This window comes from Ammospiza caudacuta, chromosome 2, assembly GCF_027887145.1.
Source record: "Ammospiza caudacuta isolate bAmmCau1 chromosome 2, bAmmCau1.pri, whole genome shotgun sequence".
Classification (NCBI taxonomy): domain Eukaryota; kingdom Metazoa; phylum Chordata; class Aves; order Passeriformes; family Passerellidae; genus Ammospiza; species Ammospiza caudacuta.
This window is the reverse complement of record NC_080594.1, coordinates 59696735-59716370: the sequence shown is the minus strand read 5'-3', so window position 1 is coordinate 59716370 and position 19636 is coordinate 59696735. Positions and strand designations below refer to the sequence as shown.

Genomic DNA, 19636 nt, shown 5'->3' with positions numbered 1-19636 from the left:
GAGTCCCAGGCTGGTAACACTTGGTGTGGTACTTCAGCACTTTTTCTGGAACTCAGCTGGCTGTGCAAAACATTTTTCAGCACTCATACTGAGCAATGGCTGAAAACCTGTTATGCCATATATTTTAACAAGTAAAATCAAGTTGTTCTCTGACTTCAGGAGGAGGTAATTTACAACTTTTTGAAAGCTGAGTAAATTTCGTTTAGAACATGAAAGCTTTGAATTCTGTATTTTGACAAGAGATCAGTGTGGAAGGACTCTTATATTACTCTTTATTTTTGAAATAGGAATATGCTATACTACTTGTGTTTTCTCTCTTTTTGTTTCCCCATATCTTGGGAAACAGTGTAATTGAGTCTGTTTGGTAACACTGTGGCAATTGTGACTGTTAGGTGTCATTTACTTTGAATGAAGAGCTTGCAAGCATCAGTGATATTGGAGGAAAGCCTGCTTCAGTCAGTGCACCAAGGGAACATCCATTTCTTCTGCAAAGTGTGGGAGGACAGACCTTAACAGTGTTCACAGAAACTTCAGTAGGTAAGTTAGAATTAAAGTTGTTATGACTTTTCCAGTATGTCTGCTTTCAATAATTCAGTGCTGTAAAAGATAGAAGACTCGTAAGTCAGATTTTGGTGTTTTCTGCGTAGATAACGCTGTTGTAATTTTTTTGTGTCTGTCTGTTTACTTGTGTGATTGAGCAGCTGATTTAAGTTCTCTGGGGTTATCATGTACATTTCATCTCTGAGTCTGCTGGAGAGAACAGGGGGAATGTGGAATGCACTGCAGAGTGCAGTACATTGTGTACATTCTCCTTTAGGGTTTTGACTGAAAAAGCATGGTTTTGTGTTCCCACGTATTTTTTGTATGAACTAGTATTTGGTTTTTTTCTCCTTAAATTGGTCTCTGCTGTGAGTACAATTCTGTAAGAATGCTGATTTTTCCTCTGTTCATTTTTTAAAATTTAATCAGTTAAATATTGTGCATTTCCCAGCAACTAGAAAGGGTTATTTGAGGACTGTGGATTTACTGAGTAGAAGTTATTATTTTAACTGGGAGCAAAGGGTGGTTAGTTACATGAGAAATGATTGGGATGAAGCACTGACTAAGCATAGACCCTGTCAAAATTGTTTTTGTTTGAGATTAGCAAGCATAACATACAGTCACTGAGTTTTCCTGAAACTAATTTAAATGCAAAATGGCTAAAATATTTTGCTGTTCTGTTTAAGTTGGTACAGTGACAGTACAGTCAAAAATATACTTTACTGTGCTTTTCTTGCTTGAATTTCTTTGCTTTGAAAAATGAACATGACACAAATATTCCAAATTCCAGTCAGATTCCTTACAGGCATCATATTTCTGAGGTTACACTCACGTGCTTAAATGTGTAGGCATGTTTTGAGCTCCATGTCCATTTTCAACAAATTTCAAAGTGAACTATGGCTGGTGGAAAAACAGGTGTCTGAAGGGTGGACTGTACAGATGTCCCAACTGAAGGAAAGGCTGCTGCTGTATTGGATGCCAGAAAATCCCCATGGAAAAACCCACTATACTGACCATGAAAACACAGTCAGTAAGAATTTACATATCTTTGCACATCAGTCAATCCAGAGTAAGGCAATAATAACAAATTGAAATTCATTCATTCCTAGGTTCACAGATCAGTATGAGTCTTCACATTATAATTAGCATATTTTTTCTGAAAAGCATGTTGTCCTTTTTCTTTTTTTAATCTGCACCATGTAACACAAGCAATATATCAGTTTCAGCCATGGGCCAAAGATTAAGCTGGTATGGAACTGCAGATGTCATCTAGAAGGGTGCAATTGAAGAATTAGGCAAATGAAATATGGATAAAAAGTGCTTCATGCACTACTGCTCTCAGTCAATACCCTTATTGAGGACTCAAATCAACCAGAGCAAATGGCGTAAAGCAGTTGGGTTTGTTTTGGACAGGGTGGGGTTTTTGTTTGATTGTGGGTTTGTGATTTTTTCCCCCCCTCCACCATTTTTTTAAACACATTGAATATCCTAAGATCTATTTTCTATGTAGTCCTTTAACACTGAGATCCTTATGTTGGAGTGACTGTCTTTTTGATGGCTTTTCTGAAATATGCTGTGATCTTGGAAGATGCTGTAGGCAGTTTATATATTCTGGATAATTCAGCACTTCACATTGACTCATCAGGTCATTTAGAGCAAGCAAAAAAGGTCAAATTTGACAAGTAATTTAATATTTTCTGCATGATGTAATTTCTAGTCTTCTGAATGGATTTTCTGTAGGTTTTATTTTGCTTTGTCTTAACTGAACTATGCTTCTCCTACTTGTAGTGTTGGGAGAAATCCTTTAGTTCTTTCATTGTAAATGTCTGAATCTCTTGTGGTCCCGTATTTCTTAATGGGCAGTAGACTCTTCTAAGGTGCAATTTATTGTGTCCAAAATGTGGATCTGAGCTAAAAGGAAGCTTGATAAAGTGCCTTCCATCCCAGATACTGTTAAAAATCTGGCCTGTGCTGGCTTTCACATGTGCTACGTCTTCTGCTTGGATTAGCTCTGGGATTTCTCCCATTTATTTTCTTTTCCTTTTTCTGTGATTTGAAATAGCCCTGGTGAATAATACTGAGTACTCTGATGGTGGTAGTTGCAAAGTCCCTTTGCAAGGCTGTTGCACATGTGAGCATTGCATTGTCTCCTTGCTGGGCAGATCACTGAGCCCTGTGGTGGCGTTCCTGAGCATGAGTGTAGCAGAGCTGGTGGGAAGCATGGCTTCTGTCATATCTGCAGAGGGATCCAAAGCACACTTGTCTCTTGCTGTCTAGGTCTTGCTGTCTAGGCTGGTTTTGGTGTTATTTCTGCATTAAATATGAACTACATTCTGTTCCATAAACATCACCATATGTACATCAACTGTTGCTATGCTACAATGCTATTTGTGCTTCCAGTCGTTTTATCTCATCTTTGTCATCAGCTGTCATAGCTGTGGTTTTTTGGTGGGTGAGAAGCAGAAGATTTTGCATATATTTTAATATGTCTTATTGAACAAAATGAATTCTTCATATGTGCATATAGCTAGAAACTATCTAGGGGCAATTCATGGCTCTGATACATAGGGTATATTTGGTTAAAATTGTTTTCTGAGCTTCCTGCTGGCAGACATCCTAACATAAGATAATACTGTAATTTAACAGTTTCTTTCCTCATTGAAGGAATGGGAAGACACTTTTGTTAAACATTTAACTGCAGACTTTTCTGATTATGATTATACATTGCTTTCCTTACTACTTTAATTGCCCATTGCTTAATTTTTTCTGCCCACACGTAGTTTAGGTTTGCTGGATCTTCATGGAAATAAAATTGCAGCTTTGCTAGAGATAATGATAAAAGTTTCTTATTGAACTGGTTTTTGGAAAAATGTGCTGCTAATATGAGTTGTGAAAACACAGACCTTGGCAGGCAATTGCATCCCAGACTGTAAAGGACTGATGGGTGGAGGAGAAGATTTTACACTGTAGACACAGATAAAGTGTAAGATATTTCTGTAAAGTTGGATAAGGTGATTCATTTTATTTAAATTTTGAATATATCTTCACAACTCCCCCTCCATAAGTGAATAGCCGTAATGTCTATTTTTGCATCTTTAAATTCTTTCATGCTCTTTCCATCTTACTGAAAGTAAAAAGTGTTCAGAGAATTCCATTGACAGAACACATATCAGAGCTTTGCTTCTGAGCAGCATTCATGCATGGATTGTCTCACTGCTTCATGCTTCACAGAACATTGCTGGCTTTTAATCCTTTGTTTTTCTTCAGTTTCCTGGGCCTTCTCTCCTTCAGAAATTCAGTTAGTGACACTCAATTATTTTTTGTGTTCTTGTTCAATAATTCATGTAACGCTGCCTATGTACCCAAGAACAGCTCCTTTATTCCCTCATTCCTTGAAAATTCTCCCATTGTTTTGAATTGTTGGGGTTTTCTCCTTTACACAGCTTCTCATATATGAAAGGACCTTTTCTGAGTTCGTACATGAATCACACCTACCATATAACATACAATGTGCAATTGTATTCCAGCAAAAATGAATATTCAGAGGTTTTTATTCTGTATTTTGTATATATATATTTTTAAATATCAGCTATGTTCAGCCATTAAAGAAATGTGAAGAGAACAAACCCTAATAAAAACCTTTCATTAAAGCAGTTTCTTCTTTAATTGCACTTAATTATTCTCAGTAAAATATAGTGTGCTCAGAATCTTGATGCCTTGTAATACTGTTTCCAGTTCTGTTAGGTAAGTGTCTGAATTCTGAAATTCCTCATCAGACTGCTATTTAGGAAAATAAACACCCTCACTGTTCTGCCATCTTAGTGCAGCCTGATGAGGAGTTTTGACATTCACCTGTCTACATTAACAGTACTTTCCAATTATTTCTGTTCAGGCTGTCACTTCACCACATAGTCCAGTCTCCAGAAGATTTTGGGATCTAACCTAATGCTTCTTTGTTCTGTTTTGTACTTCAGTCTTTTCTGGACTGTTAGCCGAAGCAGAAAACCTATCAGCAGCCTCATGATCAAAAGTAATAGAAGCAACAGCAGCCTTTCAAAACTATGGCATTTTGCACATTTCCAAATATTTTTAAGAATCATAAAGATGAAAACCTTGATCAGAAAAGGAGAATTTGAGACTCAAGCTAGTTTAATTACAGATATCACTTTGATGGCTCAAAATTTTGTGTGTAATATTGAGATATACAGTCCATTTAGAAAACAATTGCAGTTGCTTGCATCATACCCATTTCTCCATCTCAAAAAAATGGAAATTATATTTATTTAATTACTTATGCTTGTTGGAGGGTTAAAAAAGTACTGTAAAGCAGGTTCAGCTGGCTGGCAGGGATAAGCTAATTTTATTTTCATTTCTGTTATTAAAACTATAGACTGTTAATTCCTGCACAAATTTAAACAATTGAGGATATAACACACAAAATACAAGGTCTGTTAGAATGGGCTCCGTGTGATGGGAAGAGTCTTTTTGCAAACTTCATTGATTTAAAATACCTTTTGTTTCCAGTCTCACTGATGTATATGTAAAAAACCAACACCCTACCACCACCCACTGCCACAATGACAGCAAAAAGCCCACTAACAACAAAAAGCCCCAACTAACCAGCCCAAATCTGTTGATGTTTATCAACTCCTGCATGTTGTAGAGGAGGCTGAGCAGCTGTGGTCTGCATTAATTAAGTATATTCAGTAGATGTAGTACAACTGCCTTTACCTTCTTCATTATATTAATGCTGAGAAGATTTTTAAAGCAGAGCCTGTGACCTAATCATAACAAAACTGAGTTGTCTAATGATGAGGAAGAAAAATGACACTTTCTTACTTGAATTTTGTCTGTTTTTTTGTCCCTGCTGTTGAGGGCAGATACAAACACACACCCTTTCCCTGTAGATATGAAGTACCTTTATTGCCATTTGAATCAGAGATGCTCTTAGCAATGTTCAAGTGTGATGTATTTGGCAATAGTTTCGGTGAGGTAACTCAGGTCTTCCATTGAAACTGAGTTGGAATTAAACAGCTTTAAGCCAGTTCCATCTTGCTTCTCACTTCAGACAGGTGTTTGTATCTTTGTATGTTTGTATGTTCTTCATTTCATCCTCTCTGCTTCTTGTGTGTGTACTGAATGTTTCCTTCATTAAGCTGCAATTGAGTTAGGAATTGGTTGAGCATTTATTTTAAGTCATGCTGTAAATCTGCCAAATATGCACAAAAATTACATCAATGAGAAAATACTTGGTTTTCTGCAAACAGGCTATCCTGGATGTACGTCTGAAAGTTGGCAGGGATCTTTACTCACTTTGTGAATACTCATGGCTGGGAAGGAGCCGTATAATGATTGTTTCTCATAGAGAAAGCAGGTGCCTTCAGCTGCAGAGACTAATGACAGCCACCTGTGTAAAGAAAGAAGGAGCTGGAAGATACTGGTTTTTATGTTTGCATTTAGTCCTCAGGCTCTCAAGCCATCTCAATGAGAAAAGAGGGACAGAAGCCTTCAAAGCCAGCAAGAAAAAGGTTTTCTAAAATATTTCATGTTTTCAGTTCTTTTAATACCCAGCCTGTAAATGGCAAAAATTATCAACCTAACTGAACTCGAAAATTACTCTCTGAGTTAGAGCAGTAATTCACTCTTGCCTGTAAGTAAATAGCTTGTAATGACAGCTGTAACTTGCCTGAGTTGAAAGCAAAGGACAAGTATGTTTTACCATTTCTAACTGTGTTTCAGGGAAGTGAAAATGTTCTTTTTGTTCTCTGCATCAGAGGATGCATAAAAAGGAGAAATATAGGAGGAACAGTCAAATATAATACTGACAAATTAATGGAGGGGTTTAATCTTACAGGGCTTGGTAGGGGTTGTAACTCAGGTTACCACAATGCATCTACTGGCAGCCATTTCTTGAAATGTGGGATTGGAATTTCTTGCAGAAAGCTGCTTCTGAATCTGACTCCGCCATTCACCAGAGTGATAATTTTTTAGCAAGTCACTTTGCAACACTGTGTCTGTTTCCTACATATGATTCTCTGCTGCATGGAACAGGAGATATTTCTGATTATATGTATTTGTTGTACTTGACAAAAATACCAATGGACCATAGTATCATTGTAGGACAAATAATCAGAGAGGAAAAAGCTTGAAGAAATAAATTCTTCCATTGCCTGTAAAAAGAGTAGAGAAGAGGTTGATCAAGATCAAAAAATTACCTAATGCCAATTAACAACATTCTTTTGCAGAACCCTGATTATTTTTGTAATAACCAAAAATGTTTGTCTAGGCTAACCAGTGAGATAAATGAATAATGTACATTGCTTGAGCATAATCCTGCTACTGATTTTATATAAATGTGTAACTTTGTTCTTGCAGAGCTCAGTCAGAGGTGCAATAGAGTTCTCTCATTTAAGCTGTGAGGGAGTTTGGGCACTAAAGGACTTTTTTGTTGCTGCTGGTAGCAAATTATTCCTCAGAAGGTATATTTATAAACATTAATCAAATCCAGTGATTTTGATTTTATCATAATCTATCATTCTTTACTTTGCAACCCAGTTGTTGGATGTAATTTCAAATAATCAACACAGAAACATTGTGATTACTTTTCTGTTTATTTTTTTTCCCAGAAAACCAATCAGAAGAAAAATCAGAAAGTGGCAGCACTGGTGAGTACAGACATTTTCTTTGAAGCACTTAAGAAATTACTTAGTACTGCAGATTTTTAGTTTTGCTTCTTAAGAAGTTGGTAAATTTAAAAAAGTGCCTTTTAAAAATATTTTGTAGAATATCATTACATTAAAAAATAACTTCATAACTGTTTATCTGCTGTGCCCAAAAGTTTAAATTATTACTATTTTTTATTTAAAAGAAGGGGAATAAAATGATTGATGAGGGAGAGGTTTAGAATGTAATGTTCTTTGCAATGTTGTTTTAGATTTTTTTTTTGTTTCAATTTGTTGTTTGTCTACCTTTAGTTTGAATTCTTTTCTTTGGGTTGGAAAGTTTGTTACACATTTCCAGATCTTTTTTACTTGATTTCAATTGCATAAACTAAGCAGTCATAAAAATAGTCCATAAAAAGTAGTATTATCTCTGGTGCACATGGATTAAATAGTATTGGACTGGAATACACTTGTTACGTGGTAATGGCACAGAGAGGAGATGGCTCATGTGAAAGGTGTGAAAGAGTTTCAAACTCCTACTTTTCCTTAAAATAATTTCCTAAACAAAACTCTAATGCTAGTGGGTGTTTAAAATGTCTTCTCGAAGGTACTTTTTGGACAATTAAACATGGAGATGTCTGCTTTTTCTAGTATGTGACATCTTTAAATTGCCTTTCAGCATCAGATACTGTCAAAAGTGTATAGTTTGTGTCTGGCTAGAGGTAGGGTTTGGGTTTTGTTTTCTGCAGCAGGGAATTTTTTGTAAAATGGAGATTCCTTCTATTACACTGGCCTAAGCATGTCAGAAGGCTGGTGTTAGTCTGCAGACTTGTACTGAATCCAAGGTGTGTTTTATAGCTTGCAATTCCTATTTAATTGGTAAAACCTGTTCAGTCTGATTCTGTGTGAATTGTGGTGCAGTTTTAAGGTAAGAAGGAGTACTTCCTAGAGACTGGCATTTTATACCACTGCAAGACTGAGATTCATGGCTATGCAGTGTCTCATGTAAATCAGATATTGAGATTTTAGCTGCTAAAATGAATCAGAATTTTGATACTTCCATTTAGTTGTTTTTTAGTTGTAAGGGTGCACTCTTGGTTGTGTTTTGTTGTCATTTGTGTTTGAAGGGTTGAATTGTCTCTCTTCACTTGGTGCCTCCTCCGTGTTCCGTGAAAGATGGCCACGTGTTCAATTGTTCGTATTTTTGCTTCAGCCAGAAGAATTAGTTACTGTATGGTATGAGCTGTTTAAATATGCTGACAAGATAAGTTCTAAGCCCATTTTATGGAATCAAACTGGATATGGATTCACTCTTTGACTCATGGTATTTGGTTACCATGGGGCACATAAAGGAGGACTCTCAGCCATCAGTTACACTATTTGCTTATTCACTGTTTTCTCAAAATCATTGTGGAACTCAGATGACCTTTTCCAAACTACCTCTCAGGTAATTCAGGCTATGTAGTATTCATTTTTTCTGTTAATCTACTGTTTCTTTGCCTACATCAAGTGCTTTTGAGGCAAAGATGATGTCTTTTATGTTTTTATTTAGCATGTTAGCATAAGAAGATCCTTTTGAATCTTACTAAATTAAAATATGTAAGGTTTAGTCATAGTTAGTAAGTAAAGAAAGTAAATGAGATATGACATTCCAAAACCATTGGATTTACATCTTTAAAAGATATTTACATTGGCAAGGTGCTGTCAAACTTTGAAATTTATGTTGTAAATCCTTAGTATTATGTATGACATTTTTAATCACATTTATTGTTGGGCTAGTTGTAAACCACCTAGAAATGTCATGATAGTGTTGCTACTCTACATGATGCTGTTTGAGAGAGATTGTGAGTGATACTAGATCACACCTAAGTTCATCTGGCTGGTGTCCTGTCCTCAGGGGGGGTCAGCAGCAGATATCTTGAGATGAGAGTAAGAGTAGTGTAAAAGCGCAGTGGTACCTGCCCAGAATACTTCTCATAGAATCATAGAACAGTTTGGTTTGAAAGGGATCATTAAAGCTCACCTAGTCCAGCACCCCTGCAATGAGCAGGGCCATCTCCAACTAAAACAGCTTCCTCAGACCCCTATCCAACCTAACCATGGAGGTTTGCAGAGATGAGCACCTGCCTCCTTTCTGAGGAACCTGTTCCAGCTTCTTCCAGCCTTTAGTGATTCACAGCTCGGAGAGTTCTAGAACCAGAAATTATGGTGTTTTACCTAACAGGACCTCGTGGATTTTTCGTCTGTGAAGTGTCCCTGTTGGTTGAGCCTATGTAAAATCTTTAGTATCTATAATATCTTGAATGATGTTTACAGTCAAAATATTCAGAAATCAAGATGTATGTGAGACAAGTTCTCTTAAACTAAATTTGAGTTCCTTTTGCATTTGATCATTTTAGATCAGTTTTCCATACAGAAATCTATTTGTTTAAAGCTTGTGATAAACAGTGCTTGGTGATTCAACTAGTGTTGTTTAGTGCCTGAAGGCTGGTTTATGCTAAAAGTGAAAGGAACATAGCAAATAAGACACTAAGCTAAAGGAAAAGAGAAATGAGGATTGGCTTTCCTTGGTCCTATATGAGGATGAGCAAGCAATTTAAATCCAAATATGTGTATGTGGCTCTTGTTTGTTTATGACATTGCTTGCACCTACCTGAAAGTGCTGTCAGTGGTGACAGAAGCTGTGAAAACCAAGCATTTGTGCCAGTATAAAGTGTGACCTGCTCCCCCCCCCAATAAAAATACTCAGAAGCTGCTGCTCTGAGCCTGTGTAGTCTGCTGAGAATGATACACTAAAGAAATGCATTCTCATGTAAGAGCAAATTCAGTTAGGTGCAGGCCTTGTGGAAGTGCATTATATGGAAGCTCCAGGGGCAGCAACTGAGTATTTAATGTTGCCCAAGCTTTGAGCATGTAGACAGACAATATAGGGTGAATTTAGTATTGAAATGTTACCAATTGTGAGTGTACGAATGTGACTGCAGACACAAGAATACAACACTCAAACTGTTTGTAGATACCACTTCCTTAATTTCTTGATATTGTAGTTAAAAAAAAAGGATTCACATGTTGATTATACATATGTTAGAATATCTGAAATTCATTGTAAGTGTGATGATAACCACTGACCTCCATGTGATAAAATCAGTAATTTTTTTTGTAAAGACAGGCTTCTTATGGTATAACATGGGATGGTATAAAGCTGCTAAATGCACGTTTGATTTTATCCTCTTTCAAGCAGTTAACATATATTAATTAAACTCCAAAAGCAAAATCCTAACTGAAAAATGGTTGTCAAGAGGAATAAAACAGTAAATTTTAATTTAAATACTAGCTTGCAACTCAGTGTTGAAGATAATTTGGATGCTGCCATGTTCAAGACATAGAAACAGTTTTTATCTTAGAAATATAACTGGGTTTGTTGGCAGATAAATACAACACAGCCTAAAGTACAAGCTTTCCAGGAGCTGTAATTGGTGTGAGACTCCATTGGTAGCTGTTGAAACACACAAAGAAGCAATGGCTCCTGCTTGAAGGTGAATGTAGTCAAGGCCTATGGTGCTGGTTATAGTAAATATTGTGTAAGAACAGGGAAGGTGCAGTGGTACAATAGCAAAAGGATATGGATTTAATGTAGGCCAGCATTAACTGGAGTTAGTTTTTTGAGAATTTGTGTAAATGTGCTTGGTGCCCTTAGAGTGTGATTATTTATTTAGGATATTGTATGAATAGTCTAACATGTATGTCTGAGCAAGTGAATGTACTTATTGTCAGTTTCTCTCCTGAGAGCAGAACCTGATACAAAACAACGGGAGTTAATCCCATGACTGTATTTTGTCCTCCTATGATGTCCATGCCCAGCTTGTAGAAGTAATGAGTAAACAGAAGTGTGCTTTTGGCTTGTACCAGAGTTCTTGGTTTTCCTTATGACTCTTGAGAAATCCCAGGAATCTTAGCCATGCTGGGCATTGCAGATCATGACTTCACAAATTGTGTTTGTCTTCTGTGAGATATTTTGCTGATTGTTGCAGTTCGCCCACCTACCAGCATTTGATGGATTTGATCACATTTGATGGGTTCAGAGTTTTGGAGTATTGCAAATTCAGAGCCTTGAATGATGGATCAAAGGGGCAGAGGAAAATCAAATGTTTTCTGTCTTGGCCAGTACAAGACTGACATGTAAGGCTTGCAGGAGTCAGTTTCAAAGTGAATAAAAAGAGAAACTCTGTGGGCAAACTCAGAAATCATAATCTTGCTGTGGCAGAAAAGTTATAGAAGTGGACTTTTATCACCATATGGAAGGCATAAGATAGCCTACATGTTAGATTTCTGCCCTGTTGGAAAAGAGCTTTATTTGCTGGTTTTTTTAGAAAATGTGTTGGAAATGTCATGAGACCTGGCAGTGCTGCAGGCCTTAGATAATGTTAGTATTGATAAGACTCCTAACCTCAAGAGTACCTTTTTCTCTCTTTAGCTGATTCTTATCAACCTGGCTGGTAGGACCTTTAATTTGTCTCCTCTGAGACTACCAATTTTTCAACACTGAGGAAATGTACTGCTTTGTCCCTAATACTTGCCAAAGGCCTTATTTAAGTAGTAGAGAGGCAATAAATGACTGGGTTTGGTGTTACAGTTGCTTGTCTGTTTACATTTTTTCATGCTTAGCCTGTTCATTGCTAGTTTGTTTGCTTATTTTTTCTTCCTGATTGAGAGAGTCCATATCCACCTCTGACCTGGTTTTTTTCACTTTATCTGTTCGCTATGGTACAAAATCAGGAATCTCCTAGGAGGTAACAAATAGCTTTCTGTGGAGCTGCAGCAGGAGATTTGTAGCTTGAAGTTTTCTATTAACAATTTTTTTTTAAAGTTAATTCCTCTGACTTCTGCTACAATAAAGAAAATTGCCTCTTTGAAAGCTGTCATATGAAAAGCAAAAAGAGAATTTTGTAAGTTTTTTGTCCATTATTTATTTATTAATTTCAGGATTATTAGACATTACTTGTATAATCTCAGTGTTGCACTGTGTGAACATCTGTCTTCATCACAAAACCAACACCCTCAGCTGACAGTGAGTGACACTGAGTCCCTTTCTCTTCATCTCATAGTGCTCATAGGCTCTCTCACCACACTTCTCTCTCCTCATTCTCACAGCTGGGGGAGCCAACACTACAGACTTCCCTGAGCATCAGACTCTAGACTCTCTAGCAAGCCCCTTGGAACTTCATCTTCCTGGGGCATTTCCCCAGCAGGCAGCCTTTGGTTTTTAAATCTGAATTCTCATCTCCTTGATGTATTTCTGTTGCTGATAAAGTGCTACCCCCTCACACAGGATGCCAAAATCTCTCTTCTGGAGCTGTAAGCAAGGAGACCTTGTGCTTTGGTTAGAGCAGACTTTCCATACCTGGAACAAAGCTGCCCCTGAGAGTTTGGTGGTGTCAAAGGAAAAAAAAGGTGTATCCTGGAAAAGCACAGAGATCTAGCTTTTCACAAAACTAAAATAATGCTTGGGGTGGGACTATGGGAATATTCCTTTAATGCCCAGAAAGATAATGGCTTTCATGAACTGTGTGTAAACCAAGGTTATATCCCACAAAGTCACACTGCCAGTGAATGAGGCAGTATTGTAATTTTTAGCATTATCAGGAGAATCTTATAGATATTCAGAATGACTCAATTTATAGGAGTTGTCTTCTAACAACTTGGTTTTGAAATCCTAGCATGTTGAGCTTGCATATCATCATGTTGTAATGGTGTTTTAAATGTGTAGCTGCTGTTTACAGCTATAATTATTTTACCAGCTTTGAACAGCACAGATAGAAACAGCTTCTTGGGAGACTGTTGCATTAGCTGTGTGTGGTACTCCTACCACAAACATTCTTGGGAAAAGAAATCAACTGTCTAGTTCTACAGAATATTACACAATTTCAGAAAGAAAGGCAACTGCAGTTGCTTTTTTGGAGTGCTTGCTCATCCATGTTCCTCAGGTGTCATCATACATCTTCCTCCTACCTTCCCCAGTCCTTGCCATACTGCTTGTTTTCTGGCATTTTGTTGGGAATGATGATGATTTACAGAGGCAGTGTTTTGAGACAATGTTCTCTGAGATATACTAATACATAGTAGTTACAGAATGTCTATTTCAAATGTAAACAAACTCCAAAATGTTATTTTTTCTGATCCTAAATTTCTTGTGCCTTACTTATTGATTTTGTTTCAAAACAGTAAATTATGCAACCCTCTCCCTTTATATAAGGATTCCTTCATTTTTTTTTTAACTAGTAGTCACTTTTCTGTCAATCTACCCTGTGTTGCAGGGCAGCAGACAATGTTAGGTTTATGTAATAGTTATTTTGCAAAGATGATCCAGCCTAGGAAAATAGTACTTATTTTGTCACAGACCCAAGTGAACTTGTGCTCTTCATCCCCAATCCTGATTTATCAGTCAGTAGTAGTAGGGCAACATGACCCACAAATAAATGAATGGATTAGACACTGCTCTTATTAAATTGTATTTTTTGTTGCCTGCCCTTATTCTGCTTCTATACTAATGAGGAGTGGGGGAAGAAGACAATTCTCTTAACCTCTTCTCGTCTTACTGAGTGGAAACCTTGTAATGCTTTTAAGAGGCGAAAATAACAATGCCACTGATTTTCTGCAAATGATGTAATTTTTACCTACTGTAGAAAATAAGTGACCTGTTGTCACTTAAACAGTTGTAATAGGTACAAATGCAAAAAAAAAAAAAAAAAAAGGCATGAGCATTTGAAAATATCAATAGTGCAATTATGAGGCTGTGAAACACTGGTCTGTGTGTGAGTCAGTACTGAATGTACAGAACTAGAGCTGCAATTTGACCTTGTTGTGCAGCCTCTGTATTTCACAGCATCAAGACTACCTCCAGAAACCACATGAACTCTAGAAGTCATTGGGCAGTAAGACTGGTTAGAGACTGAAGAAATACTTTGAGCAGGCATTGTATATATTTTTCCCAGTATTATTCTTTCCTAGGCATCCCTGACAAAGCCCCACAACTGGCCTGATGAAAAGAAGGGGTACAGTGAAACAAAAATGAAAAATACTTGAATGATGGGAGGAGAGAACAAGACAAGGGAAAGAATGTGAGGGTCAAAGGATCAAAAATTAGGGTTCTCCCAGACATGTGAAGTTTCTGGGTTTAGAAACAGTTCCCAGTCACCAGAGAAAACTGGGCTAAAACAGGCTTTAGTCTGACATAGTGCAGCCACTTGTAGGTTTTGTTCTCAATAGAAATCCATATGGTTGGTATCTATGCCAGTGTACTGCCAAGTGTGATAGGGTCCTTGGCTTCTCCTCCACCACTGGGAAAAGGCGACCATCCAGGTGTCAGTATTTTGGTTAGTTTGGCAGCTATTTATATTTTTCCATGAGTAGTCATTCAAGAAATTAATAGGGGCCTAAGGACATTTTTTTGTACTCTATGCAATTTAGTCCTGCCTTCAGTTGCTTCTCCTTTCTGCTTGGTGATGTGTTTTCTCACCTGACAAAACGGGCAGTCAGGCCAGCAGAGCTGACCAAGCCTGGGAGCAGGTAAAGTGCCTCCTTGGGGAAATAGGAGGAAATTCCTTCTTATTCCTACTGGAGCAGTTGAAGATCATCAGAGAAATTATGGTAATTGTCATTTCTTCCTTCCTGATACTTGTGGGGCAGTTCTGTAAGTTTGTTGTGATCCAAGTCTTAATGAGATAAAGGAGAATAAAAATATTTTGCCTGCACGTCATATACTATGTGATGTTAATGTTGTTAGAACAACTGTGGGTATTTCTGACTTAAGCCCTGGGTTTTGCAGCTTTCATATTGTCATAGCAGTTACTGAATATGAAACTTCCAGCTTTAAAGAAAAGACAGAAAAGGCAGCTGATGCATAACTGGGTACTTTTTTTTGCTCATCCTACTGTGATGGAACACAAGTATCCACCTGACTGAGTGAACATATGCAAAATATATTTATGATATATTTAGTATGTTTATGAAGTACAAAGGAGACATTATTTACAGAATTGAGGTTTTATGTGGTTTTTTTTGTTCATATACCAAAACATAACAGTCCCACCCTGAAAAATTGCTCAAGTTTATATCTAGTTTGAAGTGTCTAATTGTAGCTGATGTGGCATGATTCAAGACAGTTATGGATTTATTTAGTCAGAGCAGGGAAGGGAATTAAATTTTTTACCTCCATGTTCCTTTCTGCTGTGTAATTCAAAGAGCTGAGGTGCCTTTGATCAGAGATAGCATGTAAAAATTTCAAACCCTGACACTTACAGAAATGCATCACTGCTCATGAAAAAGGGAAAAGAAACAAGATTGAAGTTAGTGGTGCAGCAGATGACATGTCTGCCATAGATGTCAATGTTTCTTACACAGAAATATTAAAAAAATCCAGTTAAAAATACATAAGGTAATGAATCATTGAATTTTAAAAAAACAAACAAACCAATCTGCAATAAACCAAGCAAACAACACAGGTATTTATTTTAATGATGATTAGAGAAGTACATTTTTCCTTTAAAAAAAACTTTTTTTTCCAAAGTTCTCCTTCATAAGTTGAGAGGGCAGTAGATACTCTGAACCAAAAGCCCAGCAAATAAATATTTTATGAATAGCTATACAATATTCTTAGAAGATGTTTCAGATGGTTTTCATGTTACCTGTGATTATCAGCTTATAAATAACTTATATTCTGAAAATATTTTCTACAATAAATGCAGACCCATGAAATTCTCTACTGATTTTTCATAAGCACAAGTCATGCTCCAATAAAAAACTGGTGCTGCCTTCTGATAGGGGAGTGCTAACAATTGATTTCTTGGTCTTTGCCCTCCTAAGAACTTAACTGAAAGGCGAGCAACCACAACGTATTTTAATTAACTCATATTAATTGTTTGAAATAAAATTGGGTTTTCACCTTCCTTCTTTTCAGCTGCAGCTACATTTTAAATTTTAGTCAAAGACCCAGGACAAATGAAGGTTGTAATCAAAAGTGTTTAAGTGCAAATGGATTGACATCCCAGGAGCAACAGCCTCCTCCAGATTTTGTGCCGATGCAGGCTGTGTATTTGACAGCAGTGTGAGCATGCTGCTTTAAAACTTGTGGATTCATTATGGAGCTTTTTTAGATTGTCTTGCCACTTTATCTTGCTCATGTAGAGAATTGTATCTACAAAGGGCTTTTCATGTAATTGTTCTGTGTGATTGTGTTTCTAGTTCTTGTCCTAGAAAATCAACAGGATTTTGTATTTCTCTTAGGGAAGCTTTCACATTTGCTTTTCACAGAAGTCCTACAGATTCTTATGAGTACAAGAGTAGTGGTTAATGAGAATTTTTTAATACCTCAATTTGAAAATAGCTTGGAGGGGGAGGAGGGAGGATGACACATGCTCATGGCACATGTAAACAATAGTATTTTACTGTGTATCTTTTGTGTCTATATAATTAATGCATTTGGACAAATTCATGGAAGTTTTGGGATACATGGACAGTTCTTCAGCTTCTATGCCTGAAATGTAAAGTAATCTGATTTTTAAACAGTAGAGTCTGGAAAAGTTCCACTTAGAACCGTATTTTTTATAGAACCACATTTTTTGTGAACTGTAAGTCTGTAACAGGAGGACTAGATAGAAAACATCATAATTTCTAGACAGTGTACTCATTGTGATGGAGTATTCTGGAGAAGTTGAATTCCCCCGTTTGATAAAATCATATTGGAATATGTTTCAGTCGCTGCTCCCTGGTCTGGAGATGTAGCATCACTGTATTAATTCATCTCTGGCAAGGGACCTAGTTAACAACACCTGTTGTGTGTTAAAAGTGAAAAAGAGTTTCATGTTGAGGGATAAGTGGACCTTGCATTTGTATTCTCAGTCCGTCATACTTAGGATTGATTTGTTCCCCCTAAAATCCAAACCACAGCTGTTCTCAGCCTGTCTTCTGTTAGCTGTTTTCCTTGGTTGTCACTTCTAGTATGGATTGTACTGCCTTTTGTTGACATTCTTTTTTTCCTGTATAAAATCAATGTTTTGGGAGACTACTTAGTTGTTTGTTTTTCTTTCTTTATAAGCATTTTACTTGAATTTTGGGTTCGTATGAGCTGTGAATGATGATTGGTTTCAATGACAAACAACACTTAGTGCTGCTTCTTCTTGCCTTTTGTGATGATTTTTCAGCTTGCTTTTGTGAAATGACTGGTTTGTAGTACTTGTGTTTAAATTAGTTACAGTTGTTCTATAGAAACTATTAAAACTTTGTTTAAAATATCGATTAAAAGATTTTATAAATAGTGGGGAAGAGGAGAATGAAGGTATTTATTTCGTTACTTAGAGTGAATTGTCTTTAATGCCAGCAGGTGGTCTGTTCAGAACTGGTAGTATTCATTGCATTTAGTAAGCCACTGTGCAGAGCAAGGGCTCTGTTCATTGCCTGTCCTTATGAGCACAAATGATTGCTAGGAAATCTGACTGTGGCATTGTTGGATGCCAATACTGGAAGTTGCACTAAACTTAATGTCAAATACTTTTGTTAGCTATTTGATATGATGTATGATTAGAAAATTTAACATTCTGTGCAGATTGGACCCAATTCCTATAATAAAATTAATCTCCACCAGCATTATTTTGTTGGTTTATGTGTCTCTGGCAACATTAGTGTAGCAATATGGTATAAATTTGGAGTTAAGTGAGTTGAGAAACCATTTAACTTAAAAATTAATTTGTTTTTTTAAATTCTCTTGCAATCTTGTTTTTTGGAAATTCAGTACAATAGATTACCATAAACACTAATGAAGAGTCAAAATCATTTATTCCACTTAAAATCCATTCTTAATGTCTTATAAGCAAAACATTCTTTAAGCCTGCTTATTATCTGAAAACACTTTCACTGCTTTTCAACAGAGCAGTTAGGTATATGCACATTCATCACACAGGTACACAAAAATTCAGCTAGACTCTCTGGTTGAAAGACAGCATTGAGAAAACATATTACAAAGAGCATAAAGCATTCCATGTGTTTACAATGTTAGCAGATAATTCTTGTTAAATTCAGGCATAAAATTTTCATTCAGCTTAAGTAAGCCAGAGATAGATGTCAATTTGAGATTTACATACCATTAGCTCACATCAGTTGATTAGCAGCTGAGCTCTGTGGTACAGGGCTAGTTAGATGCATTATTTGTGATGCCAGGAGGCTGCAGCTCAGGGAGCTTTGCTGGCTGCGTGCTTGTTGCCTTTGCCTTTGTGATTACTTGATAAAATGCAGTGCATCACTGTGAACAATCGACCCTCTTGAACAGTCCAGACTGGTCAGCAGCCTAAATCCACATTTTAAAGCCGTCATTATAGCCTCAAATTTAAGAGTTTCCAGGGTGCAGACAAAGGTATTGTCCTCCTTCAGTACCAATCGTGTACCGTTTTCAGACTTTATGAAGTACTTGAATTGAATAATATTTGAAGATACTGAAAACTCCTCTGGAAATCCATCCAGCCTGCTTTTGGACACCAGTACAATTCTGGATTTTATTTTTGCAATGAATTCAGGAGCATTACAAAAGATTCTAAGTCCTTGTGAACGGTCGTGGCTGTCAGTTATTTCCAGGAAAGTAGTCTCCCGGGATGCTAGCTGTTCCTTCTCCCACCTTGATTTCACTGCCTCTGAGAGTACCTTAAGCTGGAAATATTCAGCTTCTTGTGCCAAAAGTTGATTTTCTCGAAACCCCTCTGGTAGAAGAAGTTCTCCGTTCCGTAGGAAGTTGAGGATGTGTCTAAAAAGGAGTCCATCTCTGTCTATGAAGTAATGACCGTCTGCATCAAATGGGCACATTATTCTTCCATTTATGATCCCCTCCAGGAAAGAATCTGGATACTTGGTTAGTGTCTGTTTTTGTGTGATGTATAGATAACCACCGACATTCAGAGTGATCAGAGACGTTTTATAGTCCTTGTCTAGCTCGGAGCTTTCCGAATTGCTGCTTTTTTCTTCGCATTCGTTTTCTCTCCTGCTTCCTTTTCTCTCCATTATTGAAGCTAGGACAACAATACAGCTATCCTGCTTTGCTCTTGTCAGCTTGCAAAGAGGATGTTTCTTATTAAAAAGCACCTTTATTCAGCTCCAGCTCGATGTTGGAATGGAAATGCTGCTCGCATTGCTCTGACTGTCAGCTTGGGTTTGCAGTAGGTGGCGCATCGGCTGTGTGTGCAGGGAGATAGCAGGAATGTGACTGTAAGAGAGAATTTGCATTTAACTGTGTAAGGGAAGAAGCGTATAACAACTGTTTTATTTCTTTCCCTTAAGTCTAAGTAGTTTGCATAGCTTAGGGGGTTCTGCACAGAATTACATACTGCTATACTAAATGGCAACTTATTTTTAATACTTGAAGATGTATTTGTAGTGTCAGCTGGCCAAATCAT

The 19636-nt window shown here is 37.0% G+C and overlaps 2 protein-coding genes across 2 annotated transcripts in view; one reads left to right on the top strand and one right to left on the bottom strand.

The window, feature by feature from the left end:
- GTF2F2 (general transcription factor IIF subunit 2) overlaps positions 1 to 19636 on the top strand; it is a 78016-nt gene that overhangs the window by 7635 nt on the left and 50745 nt on the right. Inside the window, exons 4-5 of the mRNA XM_058800011.1 lie at positions 393 to 537; positions 7167 to 7205. Coding sequence (XP_058655994.1) covers positions 393 to 537; positions 7167 to 7205 — 184 coding nt within the window. The remainder of the gene's footprint in view (positions 1 to 392; positions 538 to 7166; positions 7206 to 19636) is intronic.
- KCTD4 (potassium channel tetramerization domain containing 4) lies at positions 15797 to 19382 on the bottom strand. Its single transcript, XM_058800012.1, has one exon. The coding sequence runs from the start codon at positions 19242 to 19244 to the stop codon at positions 18471 to 18473; it is 774 nt and encodes a 257-aa protein (XP_058655995.1). The 5' UTR covers positions 19245 to 19382; the 3' UTR covers positions 15797 to 18470.

Excerpts from the sequence above, each read along its gene's own strand:
- KCTD4 (XM_058800012.1), bottom strand. The coding sequence starts at position 19,244 with ATGGAGAGAAAAGGAAGCAGGAGAGAAAACGAATGCGAAGAAAAAAGC.